General features: G+C 42.6%; 1 protein-coding gene across 3 annotated transcripts in view; it reads right to left on the reverse strand.

The window, feature by feature from the left end:
- Positions 1–23,691, reverse strand: part of CREB5 (cAMP responsive element binding protein 5) — a 422,757-nt gene that overhangs the window by 253,755 nt on the left and 145,311 nt on the right. For all 3 annotated transcript variants that reach the window (XM_064380525.1, XM_012447789.2, XM_064380526.1), the window contains exon 5: positions 332–504. In XM_064380525.1, the coding sequence (XP_064236595.1) occupies positions 332–504 (173 nt within the window). The remainder of the gene's footprint in view (positions 1–331; positions 505–23,691) is intronic.

Raw genomic sequence — 23,691 nt, forward strand, 5'->3', positions numbered from 1 at the left:
GCATTTGTTCGGCGCACTATACTCTGGTCTCCATAACAACCATGGGTTTTCCCACAGTCATCTTAAAGTTCACAAATCTTGTCTGAAGAAATGATGACACAGAATGACTTGCTCCTCACCCCACCCCTACCACCCAAAGTCCAGGGTCAAAACAGCTTCTACCAAGTGGAGACGCCTCCCTTCTCCCATCAAAAGCATGACTCTGAGCTCTAGCCAATATCACACCAGCCAGAAAAACCAACCAATCTGAGCACCAGAAACCAGGAGAAAGTCCAGAAACATTTCCTGAGCTCCAGCCAGGACCCAGGGGCAGCCGAGGAGGGCTCCTTACCCGATCTGGCGGTTGGTGGAAGGTGCCTGAGTGATGACGGAGCTGGACTGGGGCGACGGCATGGCTTGCTGAATCACAACGCTGGTGTCGTGGTTGGGCAGCCGAGCGCTGCTAAGCTGGTGAGTTCCGGGCCCCGTCATGGCCCCACCAACTGCATTATGCATCGAGATATTCTGCCCAGAGAAGACACAGGGGAAAGGTCAGGAGGAGTCAATGTTTTTATTCTGCTCTCAAGCTCTTAAAGGCCAACACTGGGAATCTGGTCATGTCAACTACAGAGAGAGTTATGGCTTCCGGCAAGCCATGGGCCCATTCATCTTGTTATAACGTACAGCTACAAAGAGATGAAAAATAACTACTCACCCTTAGCATAAAGCACGTGAGAAAATGCCTTAAAGTTTCCTTATCACTCTGCTGCCACCCTCATGTGGGGTTTGCATCAGAGATGTTTAGTGCCTGCCTTCGCTGACTTGGAGGATGAATATCAGATTTGAAAATGATTTTTGTGGTAAGAGCATAATACTGTGATTTCATGAATAGTCATTCTGCATCTTGCTTTGCATGACAAGCACACTGCTTTTCTTTCTTTTTTTAAATTTGTACTCCTCTAAGAGTGGCCAATCATATATATTTTTTAAGAAAACGACTACCATTCCGAATCATAATCTCAGGACTCGGGACACAAGCTCAACAATCTGTGGAATGAGGATGGATGACTGGAATACATGACTAGGTGTCTGAGATCCAATGATCAGAGCAAGAGTTGCCGCTTTCTGCTGCATTTTCATAAAATCCATCTCTCACAATGCATGGAGTAGTGGAAACACAGAACAATAATCAAGAGTCTAGTTACTTGTTCCCTGTCTTTTCCTCTGGAACATAGAATGTTTGTATTCACATCTCTACCCTGAGGTGCCTGGACCATCGTAGACATTCAATAGATGTATATTAATAGCATTAATAAACCAGCAAAAGAACAAAGGAAATGCCTGAGTCACTTACAGGACCTAATATCATGTATTTATTTCCAATTACTTCAAATGAAGGCTTATTTGTTTTAAATTCAAAAGTAAGTAAGATATGTAAGATAAAACTGGTTTAAAAGATGGCTCTTCATAGAAAAGAAAGTTACTGGAACAATCAGAGAAAATTCACACTGAGCAGAGAGGACTGATCAACACATTGGGACTGAAAGGTGAGAAAGAAATTTAGAATGCAGTAAAGAAAGAGAAAGTGGCATACTGTTTATGTCTGTAACGCCAGCACTTTGAGAGGTTGAGATGGGAGCATGGCTTGAAAACAGGAGTTCAAGGCTGCAGTAAGCCAGGATCACACCTCTACACTCCACATTCCAGCCTGAGGGACAGAGTAAGAATCTGTCTCTGAAAAAGAAAGAAAAAAGAAAAAAAAAGAGAGAGGAGAGGAGGGGAGGGGAGGGGAGGAGGAGAGGGGAGGGGAGGAGAAGGATGGGGGATGGGGAGGGGAGGGGAAGGGAGAGGGGAGGGGAAGGATGGGGGAAGGGAAGGGGGGGAGGGGGAGGGAGAGAAAGAGAAAGTGCTTGGCCAAACAAAGTAATAGCTAAGGGCAAGAAGTAAGTCTCTATAAATGGCAAGGTACAGCTCTTCAGCCTAGAAGGGTGCGGAAATTTAAGAGGTCTGTTGGACAATGGGTTGAAGATGGGAGGGGAAAAAATGGAGTGTCACTAGCAATTTACGAAAGGAAAAATATGTATCTGTCTGCGCTTTGGTGTTAGCAAAGAAAAAATAAATGTTACCCAGGAGAACTAGAAGTGGTCCTTTGAAGTTCTTCTGCAAAGAGAAGGATTTCCTGCACTGCGTGTTAAACGATGGCGATAACATATAGGTGTTTGGGGTGGCTGTGTCCATCACGTTGCACCTTTCCCACGTTTCTGATTTCTAAATCCTGACCACACAGTTTGCCAGGAGTCCAGATGGAAACTGGGCACCCGGCTTAGACTGTGAGCCTACTGTGTCATCGTGGGACCTCAAAGGCAGGAACAGACTTACATATACACACAGGCCAAAGACTTCTCTTATACACTGGAAAGTTTTTCTGACGTGGGAAATTACAGTGGTTGGGTAAAGTAAGATGAAAGGAAATGGCGATCTGCTTTGGTGGCAGTGCAGGGACATACTTTAGTTCTTTTTATAGGATCTAGAGATTTAGAGAATTGGACTAAAAATGATAATGAAAATAAAGAAAATTGTATTATTTCTTTTGAAAGAGAACCTTAACAAACTTATTTTTCTGAGTCTTAATGAGGTCAGAAACTTTAGGTATTATTTTGTACATTGTTAAGTTCAAAGACACTTAAAATTTCTCATCGTGTTCACAGTCACCTACTCTGTCAATAACAGTTCCAAGGCACAGAACCATTTTTGACTCTCCTTTTAGAATTACTTCCATTGTGCTGTGTTACCAGAGGTTACCACTGATGCTATATAATTTAATTTTTAAGATCACAATCTTTAAATTCACAAAAAAGAATCTAAAAACATGTGGACTCTCCTCAAATTATCCTGGATGTCTCTTTTCCATCACCCTCTTAGGCAGTCCCCAAGTTCTACAAGTTTAACTAAGCGTCCTTCATCTCTTCCAATCTTTCTATCCAACCTTTCACCAACCTACACCCAGCTGCCGACGTCTTCTATCCTTGTCTAGACAATGATCTCCTAACTGGTTTCCTTCTTGCATTCTAGATATTTCCTACCCTTATCCTAACCATGCTCTGTTCCAGCATAGGCCCTTGCCCTGCCTCCACCTTCAGACCTCAGAATCAATCACCATGTAGGCAAGCCTTTCCTGCCCACACCCTCCCATGTGATGGGCACCATGTCCTTTTCCTTTACAGTACAATGGTTTACAATTGTTTTTGATTGCTTGATTGATAGCTGCTTCTCCCCTGGACTGTAAGCCCAATGAGAGAAGGAAGTAAATTCGATTTTACTCCCCATCATGTCTCCATTGTCTGGCTTAGTGGCTGGCATATCCCAGCACTCAATAACTAGTGAGTGAACGGGTGAACTATAACATTCATGGAATATTTCATATGATGAAATATTACCTTTTTGTTCCCTGGTCAATTTTTGAGAGTGCTAATGTCCTGTCTGTTGATGTTGTGATCTGCAAGTATGCAATAATGCAGTTTTAGATATTAAGATACTTGTTAAGTTATGGTTCAATTATGGGCTGGGGAAATAGAGAGGATCGGGATTATGAAGAACACCACGAGCCTTGTATATATATAATAACAAGTAAAACCTTGTTAAAAATATTAAAGGGGCCATTGAAGGAAGACGCTGAGAGTTGAGCTTCCAATCTTAGAGCACTTAGGCTCAAGCGCTGACGACCACCGTTCTTTACATCCACCATGGAAAAAGACAAGGGAAACTGACTTATGCTGCAGCACAAAGAACAGGTTTAATTCTTCAGATTAAAACATGTTAAATAAGAGAAAGAAGTAACCCCCTCCCCCAAAAAAAGCTTAAGAATCTTCTCTGAGAATCACCAAAATGAATACAAATCACTACCTAGGAACATAACCAACACGCTCCTTTATCAACACTTTACTGGCATCTCTTCATCTCTGTGATCTCTACCAGAAATGGAAAAGGCTCCTGAAAGACATATTCTAACTCTTCCATAATCTCTTCTCTACCCGATGCATAAAATCTGCAAATTCTCCAGTCTTCTTCTCTCAGACCCGAAGAGTAATTTCAAAACATTTTGGAAAAATAACCCAGCAAAAGCATTCTCATTTCACATTAAGAGAAGGTAATTTTTTTTTTCTTTAAGCATTACATAGTAACTCAAACACGAAATTACTTTCTGAGTTCACATTGTCCCAATTATGAGTTCAAAACCTGTCTTCATCGATAAAAGAATAGCATTTTACCTCTGGATAAATTAAATCTCCAATTTCAAAAACACAAAGAGTGACTCTATCCTGCAGAGTCATTTCTGACAGTACAGGTGGGTAGATGTGAAGCTGGTGAAACAATGTCACCAAACTAGTGGATGGAAGTCAACATGCAGGGAAGGGCCAGAGGTGTTCCTCGAAGCTCAGCCTTCAGCCTGTTCTTGTTCAACCTTTTTTATCAACAGCTTGGATAAAGATGTAAAAATCATTGTTGTCAAATCTGCAGTTGACACAAAGTTGGGAGGCATAGCTAATGTTCTGGATAGCAGAATCAGGTTTTACTTGAGCCAACTGTGTGATCTGGCCTCCAAAAATTCTAACATAAATCTAGGTTGCTTTAGGAGAAGTGAAACATTCAGATCTAGAGAAGTAATTATTCCACTGTAGAGTACATTGGATGGACCACATTTGGCCACCACATTTTAAGGGGGAAATTGACAAATAAGTCTGAATGAAAGCAATGAAGGCATCTAAAATGTATCACAGGAAGAACAGAGAAGAATCAGAGAACATTGAGTCTGAAGAGGAGACTTAAAGGATCATGCTAACTGCTTTAAAATAGCTGCAAGATTAGATATAACCTACGTTGTTCCAGAGGACATAATTTCTTTCTTTCTTTCTTTTCTTTGAGATGGAGTCATGTTCTATTGCCCAGGCCGGAGTGTAGTGGCACAGTGGTCTTGGCTCACTGCAACCTCCATCTCCTGGGTTCAAGTGATTCTCCTGCCTCAGCCTCCCGAGTAGCTGGGACTACGAGTAATGTGCTACCACACCTGGCTGATTTTAGTATTTTTAGTATAGACAAGGTTTCACTGTGTTGGCGAGGCTGGTCTTCAACTCCTGACCTTGTGATCTACCTGCCTCCGCCTCCCAAAGTGCTGGGATGACAGGCGTGAGCCACCATGCCTGGTCAGAGGGCATAACTTTAGTAATGGAATCATGATGACAAAAGTCAGTAATAATTACAGTTTGGGTACCTCTATTAAAGGCATGATGGTAGATGCCTTATAAACCATATCTCTAGTCTTCACAATGACCCTTAGAGGTAGGCATTACTGTCCTTATTTCAAGATGAGAAAAAGAGTAAAACTCCTCACCATCACCAATACCATGCCACTTACCTCTGGCAACCCTCACTCCTAATGGGGTGATACTTTCAAGGTACACATATGACCTTCCGTCAGAACAAATGTACTAATATGTAGAGATACCCGAAGATACCACAAACTGCCTGTAACGTACTAATCTTCCTGGTACTGGAGTTAAGCCAGGATGAGTGGCCATTTGTCAGAGATGTCACCAAAAGGATTCCTGCATCAGGAGGGAGATAGTACCAGATGACCTCCAAAGTCTTTTCTATTGCTAAGATTCTCTCATTTATGATACGCCATTCACGCTTTGGCTCAGATGTTTCCAAATGATTGGTGATGTGTAATAGTGTTGAAAATATACAGGCTTGGGAGTTAAGAGGTCTGTTCTAGTTCAGTTTGTCTACCCCTCCTTGTAACCATGTAACCTGGATGAATCATTCAACCTCGCTGGGCTCAGCAGCCTCATCATTAAAGGAGAGGGGTGGACCACATGGTCTTCATGATCTTTTCCAGCTCTGACACTCCACAGTCTCTTCCTATGTTACATTTTATGAGACACTAAATATCCAAACAGACTTTCTAGACTCTGATTCATGGACCTACAAACGTTGATTTTTCTCCATAACCATAAGCTTTTGTAGAAATGAGCCATCCAAAAATTATAGCTTTCTGCCAAACCCCAAGGGATCACGATTCAAGAAGCGGATCTAACAAAAAGTACAATCTCCCAACCACCACAGAGGAAAGCTCCACTTTAAACAAACGATCTTCACCGAAATTTCTCCCCCTTGGATTCACATTTCTCAGCGAGTCCTTTTAAGTCCTTCCTTTCCTCAAGTATCTTGGGATGCTTTGCTCTCCATTCGTGATTGTTCTGAGACAAAAGGGTGTGAATGAAATGAGAAGCAGGGGAGTAATGAGTCTTGATTGCATACTCCTGAGCTTGAGGTAGAGTGGTAATTGTCTTTCTGCATGCATGGGCTTGGAATACAAAATGCAAAACAACAATCCCATCTACATAAACATTCATCCATGTTCTTAAAAATAACTGTAATTTCAGGGTGTGGTAATAAAGGATGAAGGGAATGGACCACTACTGAAAGTGAAGGTTGGAGCATACAGGCAAAATGATGTTGATTCCCGTAAGGTCTTGGAATGTTATCTGCAAATCTATATTCCATCCAACTGCCACAGTGTGGAGACTTTATGGGCTTTTCCATAAAGAGCCAGGGTCATCTTAACTCGCATTTACAAGTTGCGTTGTGCAATCTTAGAGTTGTCTGCATCTTAATGATGCCTGGGCAGTTATGAAGACTTTCAGAAGTTCCCAGATGTAAACATCCCTGAACTGCATCCAAAAGATATGCAAGACATTCACAGAATAACAAAGGTTCTAACCCTCTGGAAGCTACTAAGCTTTCTGGAGGTATAGAAAGGAGGCTAGAGTGTCCTGACTCCCCCGTTTGGCACTCTCAGTAGCTATCTATCAGGACAGGTATTTTTGGATCTTACTAAGAGGACAGGCTGCCCCATGACCAAGGAAATAGTGAGGTATCAGAGGAGACATGGAGTGGGGAGAGCACCAGGGACCATGCAGGCCACCTCCTCTCCCTCCTAGATTCTCTGCAGCACAGTCACACAGACCAAGGTGGATGACACAAGGTACGAAACCATCTCAGGTCACCTCTTCGGAAGGGAGAGGAGACCACAGGGGCTGTGGAAACTCTAGCCTCGATATACACATTTAAATTCTGCTTTTTCACTAAAAAAATGAGCCAGGCATGGTGGCACACACCTGTGGTCCCAGCTACCTGAGAGGCTGAGGCAGAAGGATTGCTTGAGCCCAGGAGGTTGAGGCTGCCGTGAGCTGTGATTGCACCACTGCACTCCAGCCTGGGCAAAAGGGTGAGACCCTGTCTTGAAGTTAGTTCATTCATTCATCCATTTTGCTTTTTTCAGTTTGCTACTTATCTTTGACAAATTCCAAGAGGTACCAGTGTATAAAAGAAAAACAGAACCACTAGAATGGGCCAGACCCAGTATCAAGTTTGCATCAGCTCCATAGTGTCTGGGGCACGTAATTCAAGTTCTCTGAGCCATAACTTTCTCATCTTAAAAATGGAGATAATCATCTAAAGGACAGGATTAGCTCAGAATCATGTGAGATGATGTCCCAGCACAGTGTCTGACAACAAAAATGTCCTTCTTTCCTTTTAGTAAAGTCCAGAACATGAGGCTCAAAGACAGCACGTACGGTCTGGTGGCTGCTCCCCATGACTGATGTCAATATTAATAATGGCTAACCCTGATACAGCATTATTGTATGTCAGAAAACTCATTTAACCCTTATCATCAGTCTAGAAGGTACGTATATGGTTACCAGCCCTATACAGATGAGGCCATTAAGGCAAAGAGAGGTTAACTGACTTGGACAAAATCACACAGCCAATAAGGGGGAAAGCTCAGCTCCAGGCAGTTTGGCTTCAGACTCTTAACCAGGCTCATCACCACTAAGCCATACTGCTTCTGTAAGTCTTGTTGTACAAATTTGTGTGTGTGTGTGGAAAGTGACATGGCAAAAAATAAGATATGCCTGCTATCCTTACAATGGGCATTATAAATCAGTGATTAATTATTACTGGTATGTGGTCTGAGAATTACACAATAGTATATCCGGCATACCCCTAATTTGGATCAATGTCATCGTCACCACCTTCACAGCTGGAAAAGCTTGGATATACACCATGAGTTCATTTCAAACTCTCTGATCCCTGCCCCTTGTCTAAAAGTCATGCTGCACGCATAGGCAGCTTCCTTCTGACTTGAAGGAAGATGTTGCAGTAGGTAGAGAGGCAGCTTGCACACTGATACCATCATCAGTAGCCTCGGCCCCCTCACCCTTGCCAGAAGCAGACAACCCCCATACGGGAGGTTCTAGATTTGAGGTTGTAGGATTCTGAGCAGCAATATCCGCCCAGCTTGCTGAGGCTCCCGTCCAATCCCCAGAACTCTTTCATTCTTTCTAATACTGGGTTTGAGGCAATGGAGCCCTGAACCATCCCTGTAAGTGTTTTATAGCTATTCATTTAATCCTGTAGTAAAATACTCAAGATAATAAATACCTTCTCAGGTGCCACCCTTGACTGTGAGAAACAGTTTCCAGGTGTCTCTCAAAGAAAGATTCTGACCAGTCCTCGTCAGTTTCTCAATGCCTGGGACTGTCCATGTTTCTATTCTCATCTCCCACATTACTATCTTGGTTGTCTTTGCTAAATATAATCATATGGGTTAAAAGGAGCGAAATGGTTCTACTTTATTCAGGTTACTGTAATCAAGATGGAACAAATTTCTGTGACTGATGTGTCCACCAAACTCCTGGGCGTTAGAAACTAGTCTCATGCCATTAAAAATGACATAACCGGCCTGGCTGGTGGTTTACACCTGTAATCCCAGCACTTTGGGAGGCTGGGTGAGGCAAAGCACCCGAGGTCAGGTGTTCCAGACCAGCCTGGCCAACATGGTGAAACTCTGTCTCTACTAAAAAATACAAAAATTAGCCTGGTGTGGTGGTGGGTGCCTGTAGTCCCAGCTACTCAGGAGGCTGAGGCAGGGAGAATTGCTTGAACCCGGGAGACGAAGGTTGCAGTTAGCCGAAATCACACCACAGCACTCCAGCCTGGGCAACACAGTGAGACTCCAACTCAAAACAAAAAAAAGAAAAGAAACAAAAGACAACATAACTGCACTCACTGTTCTTGGAGCAGAAAACATGCTGTGTTCACCTGGAAATAATCAGTGCCTGCGTCCAAGCGGTGTGCTTGGTAGGTAGCAATGGATTCAATTATTCTGCAAATAAATGAATGATGTGTGATCTTGGGCAAGCTTATAGCTTCCCTGTACTTCAGTTTTCTCAACTGTTAAATAGAGACAACTCTATCTGATACAGTTTTTGTAAAGATTAAATTAGGTAATACAAGCATAGTGTTTAACACAATGTTGGACACATTAAATGTCCAATAAATGTTAGCAGCCATTATTCTAATTATCTTTATTCTCATCATCATTACTATCAATGCTTACACCAGATCTCTACCAGATAGTATCAGCTAACTACTCCTTGGTCCTCCACCTTATCCCATACGCATTGCTTTTAAAGCTCTTAGAAACACTGGCATATATATTATTTATAAGGTCAGTCTTCCTTCTAGCTATTAACACTTTGATGATGGGGACAGGGTCTGATTTGCTATGATTGTACTCAGGGCCTAATACAATGCCCATCACATAGATGTTTGCTGAGTGAATATATAGAACAGCACAATGAGTGCTGTGGAATGAGAGAAAAGAAAACGTCAGCACTCTTCTTACTACAGTGAGCCTCCAGATTAGAGGGAATGTGAAAAGTAAGGAAGAGAAGGGATGAAAAACACATCCGTCTGAAAAATACCTTCACACACACACACACACACACACTCACACACACTTTCTGTGCTTTCTGTGGAAGCACAGAAAGACGTGTTGCCGAGAGCCGATTATACCACGTTCTCAACGGCAAAGGGCTCGTCAGCAGGTCTGTGTTTTCACCTAAACTCCATCAGTAAACACATGATCTTGCTTAACTTCTCCAGTCTGTCAGTTTTGTCTTCATGAGTCCCACATCTGCCTTGCCTTTTCTTTGCCATCCCACTGGCTTTAGAGGTCTATCTCCTCCTGTCCTGATCATACAATTGTTTCCTACTGATATAGGAGCCTGGCTCCTGGCTTCCAATCCTTTTGGTCCCTCCCAAACACTCCAGACCCTGTTCTCCAATTAATTGATGTAATTCAGCACTTTCCTAATGCCACTCCCCAGCTCTGAAACCTGCTATAGCTCCCCATTATCATCAGTCAAAGCCCACACTCAGCCATGCCTTCAAGACCTTCTATTTCCATTCTCATCTCCTACCACTATCCCCTGTGCAAACCCTAAATTCCACCCACACTGGTCTATTCATTATACAACTCGTGACTTCAAATTTTCACCTTCGTACTTTTGCCTGTACGTGCCCCAAGCCTAGAATTTCCTCTCCTTCTCTCTGCCTAGCCAAATCCTATCCTCTAAGCAATAAATTTATTGATTGATTGATGACATTTTTCTCAAGTACGAAATGAGGACAGTGTACCCTTCTTCCTTTGACCTGCGAAGTAAAGATACAGCGATGGTTTGAAAAGAGCTTTAGTGACATACATATTATCTTACAACCTTGCTGTTCTCTGCTCTGACATCCTCTCATTGTTAGAATGATTCCCTTCCTCTCTCCTGTTCAGGTTCATCTTAAATGTCACCTCCCTAACTAAAGGTATCCCACCTGTTTTCTTCTACTTCAGCACCCCAATCCTTTCATCTATAGTGTGTTTCACAATGTACAATTGTTATTACTACTATTTCCAGTTCACTATGCAATGAATTCCAGGAAGAAAGGAACATAGCCTCTCTTGTTTTCTCTTCTATCGCTAGCACCTAGCTCAGTGCCTGGCACAGAACTAAATGACTACTGGTTAGATAAATGAACTGTGATTTTTGAGGTGTTGAAATGTTGAAATGTGTCTAAAGAACAACTGATACACAATTTCCTCTTGTCTAAGTCAGGCACGCAGTCATCTTAAGCCTGAGATCCCAATATAAAAATATAATATTGACTGCACGGTGGCTCACGCCTGTAATCCTAGCAATTTGGGAGGCTGAGGTGGGTGGATTACCTGAGCTCAGAAGTTTGCAACCAGCCTGGGCAACATGGTGAAATCCCATCACTACTAAAATACAAAAAAATTAGCTGGGTGTGTTGGCATGCACCTATAGTCCCAGCTACTCAGGAGGCTAAGGCAGGAGAATTACTTGAACCAGGGAGGCAGAGGATGCAGTGAGCTGAGATCATGCCACTGCACTCCAACCTGGGTGACAGAGTGAGACCCCAACTCAAAAAATAAAAACCGGTTTGCTGATTTGAGTCATCCTAAGTCATATCAATATGCAGAGGCCAGCATGAAGCTTAACAGTCTCCTCAATGTGCCATGTGTCTTGTCAACCACAGCCAGTGATGGACGTGAGGGTCCTTCCAAGGGAATGGAAAACCTATAGGAAAAAGCAAAGTGACTAGAAACAAGGGAGGAAAGCTGTCCCGAGGCAGGTGTGGGGAAGATAAACAGACAGCAACAATGACCTTGCTAAGCTCTCACACCTGTGCAGTGTAGGAGACGAAAGGATATTTAAAATCACGAAAGGGGCACGGAGCATGCAGAGAAACGCTGAGCATTTGCACACCGAGAATCTAGTCTGGCGGTGCAAGAGGCAAATGGCCCATTCTAGAATTACTAAACAAACGTCTCTCCCTTCCTTACCAGAAATTTGCAAAGTTACTAAAAATAAGGCACGTACAAAACTACTACAAGGATGCTGAAGGGTCTATTTCTTCAGCATTTCAAAGAGACTCCAATGCATACCTACTTAATGACCAGAAGTATAAATGTAGCACTCTCTGGAAAGCTGCTAATGATATATTACAGATCTGAGAAGAGACCCGCCTTTGCCTTTCCCTTGCCCAAGCCCCCCTTTCTCAGCTCCTGTTCTCTCCTGGCCAAAAGAGCTAGAGGGTAGGGCTGGCTAAGATGAAATTGCTTGAAAACTCCCTTGCCTGGAGCACTGGTTGGGCACCTGCATTCTGGAATAGTTGGCAAATTATACTCTTAACATAAAATAGAAATGCTATCTTCAGTGGAAGGAAAATGTGCTACAAGCTAGACTTCCTCCTCCAGAACAATAGAGAAAAGAGGTGCTTGCTGCTTCATTTCACTTCTGGTAGAACCTGTCAGGTATCTCTTCATGAATGGCCTTGCATTGTAAATTGTCTAGTACTTGCACATGTAAGTTGCTGCTGTGCTGTTCTAATGATCAGTATTAATTTAGCCACCTATTTCTACCTGGGAAGTGGTTGTTTTACTGGGTAATGAGTACCTTTGAATCACCATTGCTTCCAACCAAACTTAATCATCTTTACCAGTATTTCTTTTTTCTTAAAGCAGAAACCAAACGAAGCAATCCAACAGAGAAACCTGAAGAGAGGCCTAGTCTGTCTTATTTGATGACATCTGAATTTAAAGAGATGATCTTTTTCTCTCGATCACAGCAAACAAACAGCATTTGTTATGTGGCACAGGGGATACACTGGCCACGACTGGGCATGACAATGCCCAAAGAAGCTTCTGGAAATCTTGTCTGAATATTAAAAGCCAACTTCATCAATTTCTCCTAGAACAACTTGGGTTCTCTGGATCCTTAGGGGTTACTAGTGCAATAGGAGTCACTGAGATAGTTTCCATTTTTACAGTTCCTGCAATACTCCGGATACCTGCACGCTATCGCCCCTTACCACTGTGATTTCATTTCCTGCCACTCTACTTCGTCTCTCTGTTGCTGCTGCAGACTCATGAGGACCTCCTTGATATTCTGCAAACACACAGGAGTCTTGGCACCAGCTCTTCCCCTAAACTGGAAGGCTTCTTCCCACGTATTCCTAGTTCCTTCCCTCACCTCTTCCAAGCGTTTCCTTAAATGTTACCTTTCAATGAGGCTCACATATGAGGCCTGGCCACTTGATCAGAAATTATAGCTCTGCCTCCTTGAAACCATTTTTCCCCTTACTTAGTCCCTTACTTAATCTATCCTTTCCCATTCAGGACATACTCCCTTACTTACTCTAATCCAGAAGCACCAGACCATTTCTGATCCTTATTCTTCAAATAAGAATTCAAAAGCAAACAAACAGAAAACCTAATAGTTCTATTTTTTCCTTAATCATCAACGATCTCTCTTATGAGTTCTTTCTCTGGGATCTAGTATCTTTAAAATACTTCTTTAAAAGTCATAAATTCATTTTCCTGTGCAATCCCCTGCCTTGTGAAGCTATCCCATTCCTTAATTTCTAAAATTTCATTTCAATTCATTGGACCATGAGACTCCACTGTTTCTCAGTATTGCTAAAATGGCAGTCAAACAGAAAGAAAGTGACGCTTTAGTCTGAGAACACTGCATACAAACGCACAATTTCAATTAGAGAGTTTCACTACTTTAACATCTGGGGTCCTAGCAGGAAGCAGCTAGTACCTTCCAACTGCGAAATGTGAGGAGCATTTAATAAAGAGACTTTTTGCAAAGGTGGGAACAGATTGTAGGAAAGCCACAGACAGTGTAACACCCTGGGGCCAGTTTCAGCAGGGAGCTGTTAGCATCCCTAGGCCTACAAGAGTAAGAGAAGGAAGAGGTTACCAGCACTCAGGAGAGAGGAAGCCGGGGAAAAGTCAGCAAGACCAGAGGAGAAGAGAGAACTGTCTGGGGAGAAGGCGCCTGGCCAGACCTGTGGCTCCTGGTCAAAGAAAGCAGCCAACCGAAGGAGCTAGGAGAATAGGTGCCCAGTCTCTCCCTGCTTCCTTCCCGGAGCCTGCAGTGATGCCTCCATGGCCACAGACCCAAACCGAACAGGAAAACATCAGTTAAAGGTGCTCATTCAGATGGTGTGTATAAGCCACACTTACAGGGCAAGAACAGAGTCCAAAAGAGAGTGAATGGGCTTGGATGGCCAACCAGAAAATACCCAATATAATTACACGTTCATTAAACCTGTATTATTTTTTTCTTTTTGAGATGAAGTCTTGTTCTGTCGCCAGGCTGGAGTGCAGTGGCATGATCTCAGCTCACTGCAACCTCTGCCTCCCCACTTCAAGCAATTCCTCTGCCTCAGACTCCTGAGTAGCTGGGACTACAGGCGTGCACCACCACACCCAGTTTGTATTTTTAGTAGAGACAGGGTTTTACCATGTTGTCCAGGATGGTCTCGATCTCCTGACCTCATGATCCACCCACCTTGGCCTCCCAAAATGCTACAGATGTGAGCCACTGTGCCCGGTCTGGGTTATTTTTATTTTATCACCAATATATCCATCATACACGTTCATTAGAGAAAATTTATATGAGAAAAAATAAGTCTGAAGGGGGAAAAAAATAAAAAAATCAGCCCTCATCCTAATACACAGAAAAATAAACTAGCTCTACATTGACCCATGCACCTAAAAAATCATGATTTGGACTGAGAAAAACAATAGCAACAAAGCCAAGACGCACCCATCCCATGGTGTGCCCAAGTAACCTGGCTCCACCCGACAAAGATGAGCTCGGGCAAGCATGGCTCCTCTGAACCCAGTTACACGCCCTGAAAACCAGGTCTCACTTTAAGACCACAGCTTCCTATCTGTCTACATTCCTCCCGGTGAGACAATCAGGCTTGGAATAAGAACAGCTTTATATGTGGGAGCCGCAGAAGGTAGAATTTGGCACCTGGTGTTTATGTACCATAAAGCCATTACCATGCCGAGCTCAACTCTACTTTCCACCAAAATTACTGAGCAGGAGGAAAGTGGGAACATCTAGAAGCTGCATTTCTCTAGCTAAGACAGCCAGGACGTACGAGCTGACTCACTAAGCAGAAGCACTAACGTCAGTGACATCCGTATTTTCATTAAGGCGCTCTCCCTGGCCGCCTCTCGCTCCTGTGATATGACACTAAGTCTGCAAGTCCCTGGCCTTTGGCAACTGGAACATTCTATAATATTCCATTTTAAATTCATTTTCATTTGATTGTGCTCTACTGATAACTTCAATATGGAACAAATTTACTGATTATTTGATACACTAAGAAATAGTATTTCTAAATCTCAACTCTAGATGAGATCTCAAGGGAATCAGGGATTCACGTAAGAACCACATCCATATTGCTGGAGCTTTCAGGAAGTGAGTCTCTGGACAAAAGGCTTTGTAACTTTCCCTTTGTGCTGATGCTCATGTTCTTATGCTAATGATACTTACGTGTCAGTCTTTTTTTTTTTTAATTTTGCTCTATTTTTAAATATTTAAGTGTTGTCTATTTACTTATAAAGAAATCTGATGATAGCCCTATATGTAAAGAAATATGTTTTTTAGATGTCTTTTCACACCTGTATAGTTTGCTAGTCACTTTACAAAACAGTTTTCAAACCCTATACATGGATTTACAAATTTAAATCTGCCCTAAAAAATCAAATAGGATCTCAGTACAAAAAATCTTTTTAAAGGTTTATAACCATTGGTAAAAGGTATGGTCAGGGCCAGGCTCAGTGGCTCACACCTGTAATCCCAGCACTTTGGAAGGCCAAGGTGGGAGATCACAAGGTCAGGAGATCAAGACCACCGTGGTCAACATGGTGAAACCTCATCCCTACTAAAAATACAAAAATTAGCTGGGCGTGGTGGTGTGTGCCTGTAATCCCAGCTACTTGGGAGGCTGAGGCAGGAGAATTGCTTGAACTTGGGAGGCAGAGATTGCAGTGAGCCCAGATCATGCCATTGCACTCCAGCCTGGTGACAGAGCTAGACTCCATCTCAAAACAAAACAAAACAAAACAAAAGGTATGGTCAGGGAAAAAAAAAACATAAAGTATTTGAATTTCTTGTATTGTCTTCACGTTGGTGAAGCGGCTTTGCCTACAAGTCAGTTATGCATTTGTACCTAGTACTGATTTCTCTGGGTAACTAAGTACTAATCTCACATCTGCTGGCACAGGAAGAAAGGACAGTTGCCAGTCTTCATGAATGCCTTGTCTTGTTTGTTGCTCCATTTATTCTAACATCCTTGCACACCACCACATTTGATAAAGGTTGAGGTACGCCCATATGGGGGAAGCTTTTTATTTACACATTCATACACATAATGTAGCTTACAGATCTATGACAACCGGAAGCCCTCTAGTGCACTAAGTCCTAGCACCAGCTGAACGACACTCCAGTGGAGGCGGAAGAGACAGAAGGAACACTGAGCCAGGGTGGGGTGCTCGTGGTCTTTCATCTTCATTTTGTGACATGATCCAATTATATCTATTCAATAGCGCCCTCTAATTACTAGTGGAGATGAATAATGAAAGATTCTCCTTGTGTGCAAGCTCTCCCCAAGTCTGCTTCCCTCCTTGGCTGGCTCATGGGAACATTCTAGATTCACATATAAAGCATACCTAGAGCTTGTGGCATGCTCGGCCAAGTAAAGGGTCACTTAAAAATCTGGAAATGCTCTCTGGGCCTCCAACAAGAGGCCGTGGCCCAGAGCTGACCTTGTGAATAGCAGGGTGGAATAGAAAGGGACCTTGTCCTGCCTCCAGGCACAGCGTTTATAACCAAACAGGTGCTTCCCAGTAGAGTTACACTTTTAATATGCAAGATTTGATAGCTAGGTTTCGGTGGTATCTTAGGAAAATAAAAAGAAACAAGAAGAAAGCAGATCCATGGAAGTGAAAATAATTATTAACACAGAGGAAGCAAAGGCAGTGAAAAGGAGGGGAGAAGGGTCCATCCCAACAGGAATTCAGATGGAGAAACCCAAAACAGGGGTCTGGCTTAGATGCAGGCTGGGAGACAGGCAGGAAGAAATCCCACGTCTGAGGTGAAGATGTTTTTAATGAACGTGTAGGTACCTGCACACAGAACTTCAGAGTTGAAATATACCATTGAGAGCCTTGAATCCAACTCCCTGATTTGACAGAGAAGAAGGGAGAGGCCAAAGAGATGGTGTGACCAGACCAGTGGCCCACATCTACATGGAGGCAGGAGTAGGACTAGAATCTAGATCTCTTGACTACTAATTCACTGCTTTGTTTCCTACGATGGGTGATTTTACAGAGTGTCATTTCTGCAAAGGGGAAGGAATGACTGTATTTCATGTTTACATTTGGATCTCCGTACACTTGATCAGTAAGGTAATTATTTCACTTTTGGGAAAAGAAAAGCCCAGGGGTCCACTTAAAGGAAGCAGGAGTGACAGTCAAGTTGAGCAGACATCCATCTGCTGGACATCAGTCTTGGGGACTGAAGGGAAAGAAATTCTCTTTGATGGATACACCGAACTTAGGATCCTGTCAACCTCCCATCAGCCAAGGAATCTCTGATCACAGAAGCCTGAGGACACTTTATGCTGAAAAGACATTCCAAGCGCCCCCAAAATATAGTCCAGTTACAAGGCTGAGTCCCGGCTGGTCACTTAAGGGATTTTCCCAAAAACAAAGGAGAATAAAAACAAACCAACAAAATCCAGCAAAGAATCACTTTCGTTCTGACAGTTTTCCTCATACTAAAAGCGCCCGGCACGCTTAGGACCATTTCCTCTGTGCACACTGGGATCACACTCTGATAAAAAGCTGAAACTTTAGTGTGGCTGCAGGGACAGGAAAACAGGACTGCCGCTACGGTTTCATATGCAGATGGTGTCACCCTTAATGCTGAAATCATAAACTATGTATTTTTACCCCCTCCAAGCTGCCTATTGTGTGCTTATAAACAGGAACCTGGCAGCATGTCAGGGGTGCAAATTGATTTCCTTTCCCAAATAAAATTTTAAAAAGCAAATAAACAAGGTTATGTTGGCTAATGAAACATTACATGCCAGGCTGAGGAGAATTCTTTTAAAACGTATTTTCTTGAGCAAAAGCAACACAAAGCATCCATGAAAGGCTCTTTCATAAACAATGTGTTTACACAAAAATGCATTACTGGAAAGACGGGAAAAGCCATGGTGCATCTCCCGTGATATATTTGGATTGTGTTTTATAAAAAATCAATTAGGGGTGGGTAGAAAGTAGTGAGTCCCTGCAGTGCTGGAGAATTTAGAAATTAACTGGAGCTGCTTAGAAGTAGGATGAAGTTGCTCTCGTTTAGAAAATGTTAGGATCTTAGTGCTTTTATAATTTATCATCAAGACCTAAGTAGCCCACCTTCAAGGTATGTCACGGGCATGAAGAAAGCTGCGAGAGAAAACTGAATTGCGCCCACCACGCTCAGAGACCTGAATGGTTAGTCTGGTTGACTGTCATCAGTGGAAACACCTCCTGGATAGTGGCCTATTTCCCAACAGAGGTGCCGAGACCAGCTGGAAGCAGTTCTAGTCATCTACTGCGTAAGAAGCGTCTCCAGGATTGTGCCTACCTCGTACTTCACCGCACATCATTCATTTTAACCTCGTCCTGGAATGAAAGCCATCCCTAGCAGACTGTGACCCCTCAGATCAAATTATCCTGCGCCATCTCCTTCCTTCTCCGTCTTCCCATCTTTCAAATACCTTTCCGCCAGTGAAGCCAGGTAGCATGAACCCTGATGGCACTCTAATGAGTAAAGTCACAAGACAACACGACATGCAGCTGAAATGTGTCATTAAAGATGGTCAAGGGAAAGGCTCAAGACTGCCCAGGAGACATATGAGTTGCTGTCTGCTGATGGCCATTTACGAGCAGGGGCATTTTGCTTGTTGTTTTGAGCCCCCGTGATGAACCCTTCTCTCACAGTGACTGTCCCTCCTCAGGGGATGGGCATGGTGTACCAGAGACCAGGCACACTGGAGGAAAGTCTCCAACATTTCAGGATGGCCCCAATAATAACAAAACGAGATGAACCTGCACAAGAACTTCCATTCAGGCTTCAAGTGTAACTGAGCTAACTAGTTAGAAATGAATTGGTGGCTTGCTCACATCTGTAATCCCAGCACTTTGGAAAACAGAGGTGGGCGGATCGCTTGAGCTTAGGAGTTCGAGACCTGCCTGGGCAACATGGCAAAACCCCGTCTCTACAAAATCTACAAAAATTAGCTGGGTGTGGTGGCAAGTGCCTGTAATCCCAACTCAGGAGTCTGAGGCAGAAGAATCACCTGAATCAACAGGCAGAGGTTGCAGTGAGCCGAGATCATGCCATTGCACTCCAGCCTGGGAGACAGAGTGAGATGAAAGAGAGAACAGAAGAGAGAGAAAGAGGAGAGAGGGGGAGAAAGGGAGAGAGAGAGAGGAGAGAGAGCAAGAAAGAAAAAAGAAAAGAAAAGAAAGAAAGGAAGAAAAGGAAGGAAGGAAGGGAGGGAGGGAGGGAGGGAGGAAGGGAAGAAAGGAAGGAAAGGAGGGAGGGAGGAAGGGAAGAAAGGAAGGAAGGAAGGAAAGAAAGTAGGAAAGGAAGGAAGGAAAGAAAGAAAAGAAGAAAGAAACTCAGAAATCACACTCAGAGCTTTCTTTTTTCCACCACTTTTAAATATAAGGTAAACACTGTCAGGCTGATGTCTGCAGTGATTAATGGGGTAACATTTGTAACATGCTAAGAGCTTTCCAGAGCTCAAATGTAAATGCTTTAGACCAAATACTCTGGATAATAGTTAAAACACAAAAAGGGTTAGTCACCAGTTGGCTGAGAATATGAACCCGGGAAGGAATTACAGAGGGGAGGTGTGTTTTGTGAAAGGATTTGGTGAGGGGTGAGTGGACATCAGAGAAAAGGAAAAAGAAGGGGAAGGGAGCTCGGGGACTTGCAAAATCTGAAACATGAACTATTCTGTTTCCAAAAGAAGCCATTAGCTTTTAAAACGCTACACCGTTTTCAACAGCACCAAAGATAATTTAACTACAGAAAATCTTTTTCTAAACACACAATCCAACAGGGTTTAATCCAATGTATGTGTGAGAGTAGATTATACTGATTATTTTCTTTTCCTATCCCAAGAAAATGACAGTTGAGTCTGTGGGACAGGCCATGTACCAGAGGCTTGGCACTGCTAACCATCAGCTTCGCTTGCCCCATTTTCTGTGGAAAGGGAGGAATCGAATTAATCATTGGCAAATTTGATAACAGATGTGTTTCTCAGCAAATCCACATCAAGCATTCTGAAAGTAATTACCCCCTAAAGCTTGTTGTGTTCCTATGTACATTTGGCATCAACTGGAGCCTTCAGCGAGCTTTGTTTTTATCTGACTTGAAGCTGAAGCCTCGGGGTGATACTCCAAGTGCTGCTTTAGATTATAAAGTCTTAACGGCCCCTGGCTTTAGGGCACTGTGTTTATTGATGCTATGTAAGCAATTTACAGTCCCTTAATAGCACATTCACCACAATGTTACAGTGTTTAACTTGTTAAATTATATTTAGAGCTTCAGGGAAAATTACCTCATTGGCTTCACTAGCATGGGTTATTGATAGCACACAGGAGTTAGGCAACATCCACCTGACTGGGCACAGCCCAAGAAGATTTTACAGGCTGGAGGCAGAGGAGGTGAGGAAGTAAGGGACAGATGAGAGAGATGAAGGCGAAAGAAGTCAGGGAAGAGAGAGGAGGCTCAGGAGAGCTCGATGACGTCTTATCGAGTCACTTTTAAACTGTAAAGCAAAGGAATTGGCAATGGTGGCCATTTTGATTCCAACTTCTCTTTCAGCCCCTCCACAACCAGGCACTGCTCCACTCTCAATCTCCTTGTCCCTTAGAAGAACATCCTGCATCTGGGGGTCTGGGAAACAGCACTGACCTCCAGCTGCTATAACCGCCAATAGGCTTAGTGTTCAGTGTTTAGCTCTTCAGGGATAAAATATTCCAAGGGAAACTATGGAAACGTTAATAAGATGAACAAGGAGACAGAGCAGGAGGAAGAGAAGGAAAAGAACAGCAGGAAGGAGAGGAGGAGGAGAAGAAAGAGGAGAAGAGAAGGAGGAAGAGAAGGAGGAGGAAGAAAAGGAGGAAAAGGAGAAAGAGGAGGAAGGAGAAGCAGCAAAATCTTTGTCAGACTAAAGACAGCAATAAAATAAGGATAAAATATCTTTGAGCCTGAAGCTTAGTGATGTCATGAGGCTTCTTCAGAAAAGCAGCCAAAGGCCAAGGTATTAAAATGCACTGAAGAGGCTAGAAAACAGGCATGTGAAACCAACCAAGTGGCTGATGGGCTCTGGGGTCTTAGTTCATGTGACATCCGCTGGCTCACAAATGGCTAAGGACTTGAAGCAAACCATCAGCAATGACGAGTTTTTGCAGCGTGTAACCTCTAAGGAAAACAGCATCCTTTTCCCCCTTATGTAAGTTCTGTACTAGGTTTCTCATACTCAGGATACTTGATAATAATTAATAACCAAAATAAGACAGGATGTTTAAAAAAAAAAAAAAAAAAACAGGCATCCAATGAAATAAACAACATTGCCCACCAGGCCATTTTGGCCAACATGATTACAGACGAGGAATGAGAGAAGGAAACAGCAGGCTGTGTGCATGTCAAAAGGTAGAAAACTAGAAGAGGGGAAAGCGCTATTCCGAACATAAGCATATAGCTTCCTGAGGAAGTGAAGAACACCAAAGCGTGTAGCTACTAAATATCAGAATGTGATTCCTAAGAGAAATTTCAGTCTTAAGTATAAACAGAAATTCCCATTCTTCGTAAATTTGACAGATTTGAATGTGAGACCTAAACTTTCATGTTTAGTGTATAGGGTTGCGGTTTCCAAACTGTGTGCCCCAGGATGCGGTACTGAACTCACAGGGAGGCCACAGAATCTATTACATTTTGAAGAATACACAGCAATATTTGACATCTGTTGGACACTAAGAAAACTCCAGATTATCGACGTTTCAACATTAGATCATACTTATATGCCTTTAGATTATTTCACAACTTCACAAAGCTGAATTTTGGTGATTGCTGTGATCAAAAGCCAATATCATGCAAAAATAAGCGTGAAACGGAAATGAGAGTGGTGTCAACTGATTCTAAGACTTGAGAAGTTGTGCAGACCCCACCAGGTACACGTATTCCATTAGGAAATAATTATGGTTATTTAAGAATGAAATAAGACAATTCCTTTTTGTGTGTGTGTATTATTTATTCCAAATATCTACAGAGATGCTTATATGCTTATTAGGTAGTTTTGACCTAACTACTTAATAAGCAGAATCGTATGATATTTCTTTTAGGCATGCCAGAAGGAAAGTTGTCGAAATACTGAGGATGTCTGGAACTAAAAGTTTGAGAACCTCTGATCTAGGGAAAACTATCCTGATATTGAAAATAATTAATGGCAATATTTAACAAAGAAGTAATTAGAAGAAAACATAATTCGGGCTAATTGGCCCTTAGGACAGCTGACTGTGTGGTTAAAAGAAGAATCTGCTGTGTTTTCCAAAGGTCAGCAGAGATTCCGATGGCTTGGAAATTGACTGAGCTAGCATCCTGGGGATTTCTATGCTACGAATTCTGGAAAGTTCCCAACACATAAAGGACCTAGAGCCAGATATTTCTGCATGTTTAACTTTCTCCACATTTATTTGGCCCCACCAATGCCCTAATGCCTAATTATCTTCCTATAATTATTCTTTGCTTTTAGGGTGGTACCATGAATGTCATCTGTCACTGACAACAGTCATTTTTTGGATAAGCCTGAGACAGTCTGACACACTTTAGAAGACATTTCACTGACAGCTAAGAAAACAACAGAGCTCAGGTCTGTAGTTGGAATTTACTGAAGTTGGGACCCAATGTCCCAAAATCCCCTGGGGCATCATGCATTTAATTGTAAAACGCATGGACGAGAAGCTAAAAAGTGCTAGAGGAGATGGAGCTGCATGTATTAAAAGAAAGTTTCAAGGCATAGAACATCCCACCAATGGTCCAATGTTTCAGTTGTGAAAAAGACCCAGAGAACAGCATCAAATTCATGAGCCAATTTCAAAGAGTTTAAACTCAAGCTGATGAAAAGCTTGCCTTGTCACAAAATCTACCCACAAAAATTCCAATCAAGAACTAACTGAAGAATATATTGAAGTATTTTGGTTTATAGCTGAGGAGTAAAAGAATGGGATGCAAAACATCCAAGTTCTATTCTTAACTCCAAATATTTACTTTGATGTTATCTTCAAAAAACTACTTCTCCTGTGCATTCATTTGTGGACAGTAGTTTATTAAGCAAGATCTGTGAAGCACCCCACTAGGCACTCCAGGAACCCCATAAGAAATATAAGTTATGGTCTTTGTCCTCAAGGAGTTGGAAAGGCAAACCCATACACTTCCAAAGTCACATACCAAAAGACGACAATGAGAGAGATGTCATTAGCCTACCTTCATAAAATTATAAGACAAGTAAGTGGTTCAGGCAAGACTTCAGAGATGTGAGGGTTAATTTTATGCACCAAACTTAGCTAGGCTATGGTGACCAGTTGTTTGGCCAAATACAAGTCAAGACATTGCTGTGAAGGAATTATTTAGATGTGATTAGCATTTAAACCAGTAGACTTTGAATAAAGCAGATTATCCTTCATAACGTAGGTGGGCCTCATAAGGCCTAAGTTGAAGGCATTAAGAGCAAAGACTGAGGTTTCCTGAAGAAGAAACAATGCTGCCTCAGGACTGCAACATAGAAACTACCTGAGTTTCCAGCCTGTTGATTTTGGACTCAAGCCTACAACATCAGCTCTTACCTGAATTGATCTGACTGCCTGCA

Source organism: Aotus nancymaae, unplaced genomic scaffold (genome assembly GCF_030222135.1).
Source record: "Aotus nancymaae isolate 86718 unplaced genomic scaffold, 86718_ANA_hifiasm-v0.15.2.pri h1tg000025l, whole genome shotgun sequence".
NCBI classification, from domain to species: domain Eukaryota; kingdom Metazoa; phylum Chordata; class Mammalia; order Primates; family Aotidae; genus Aotus; species Aotus nancymaae.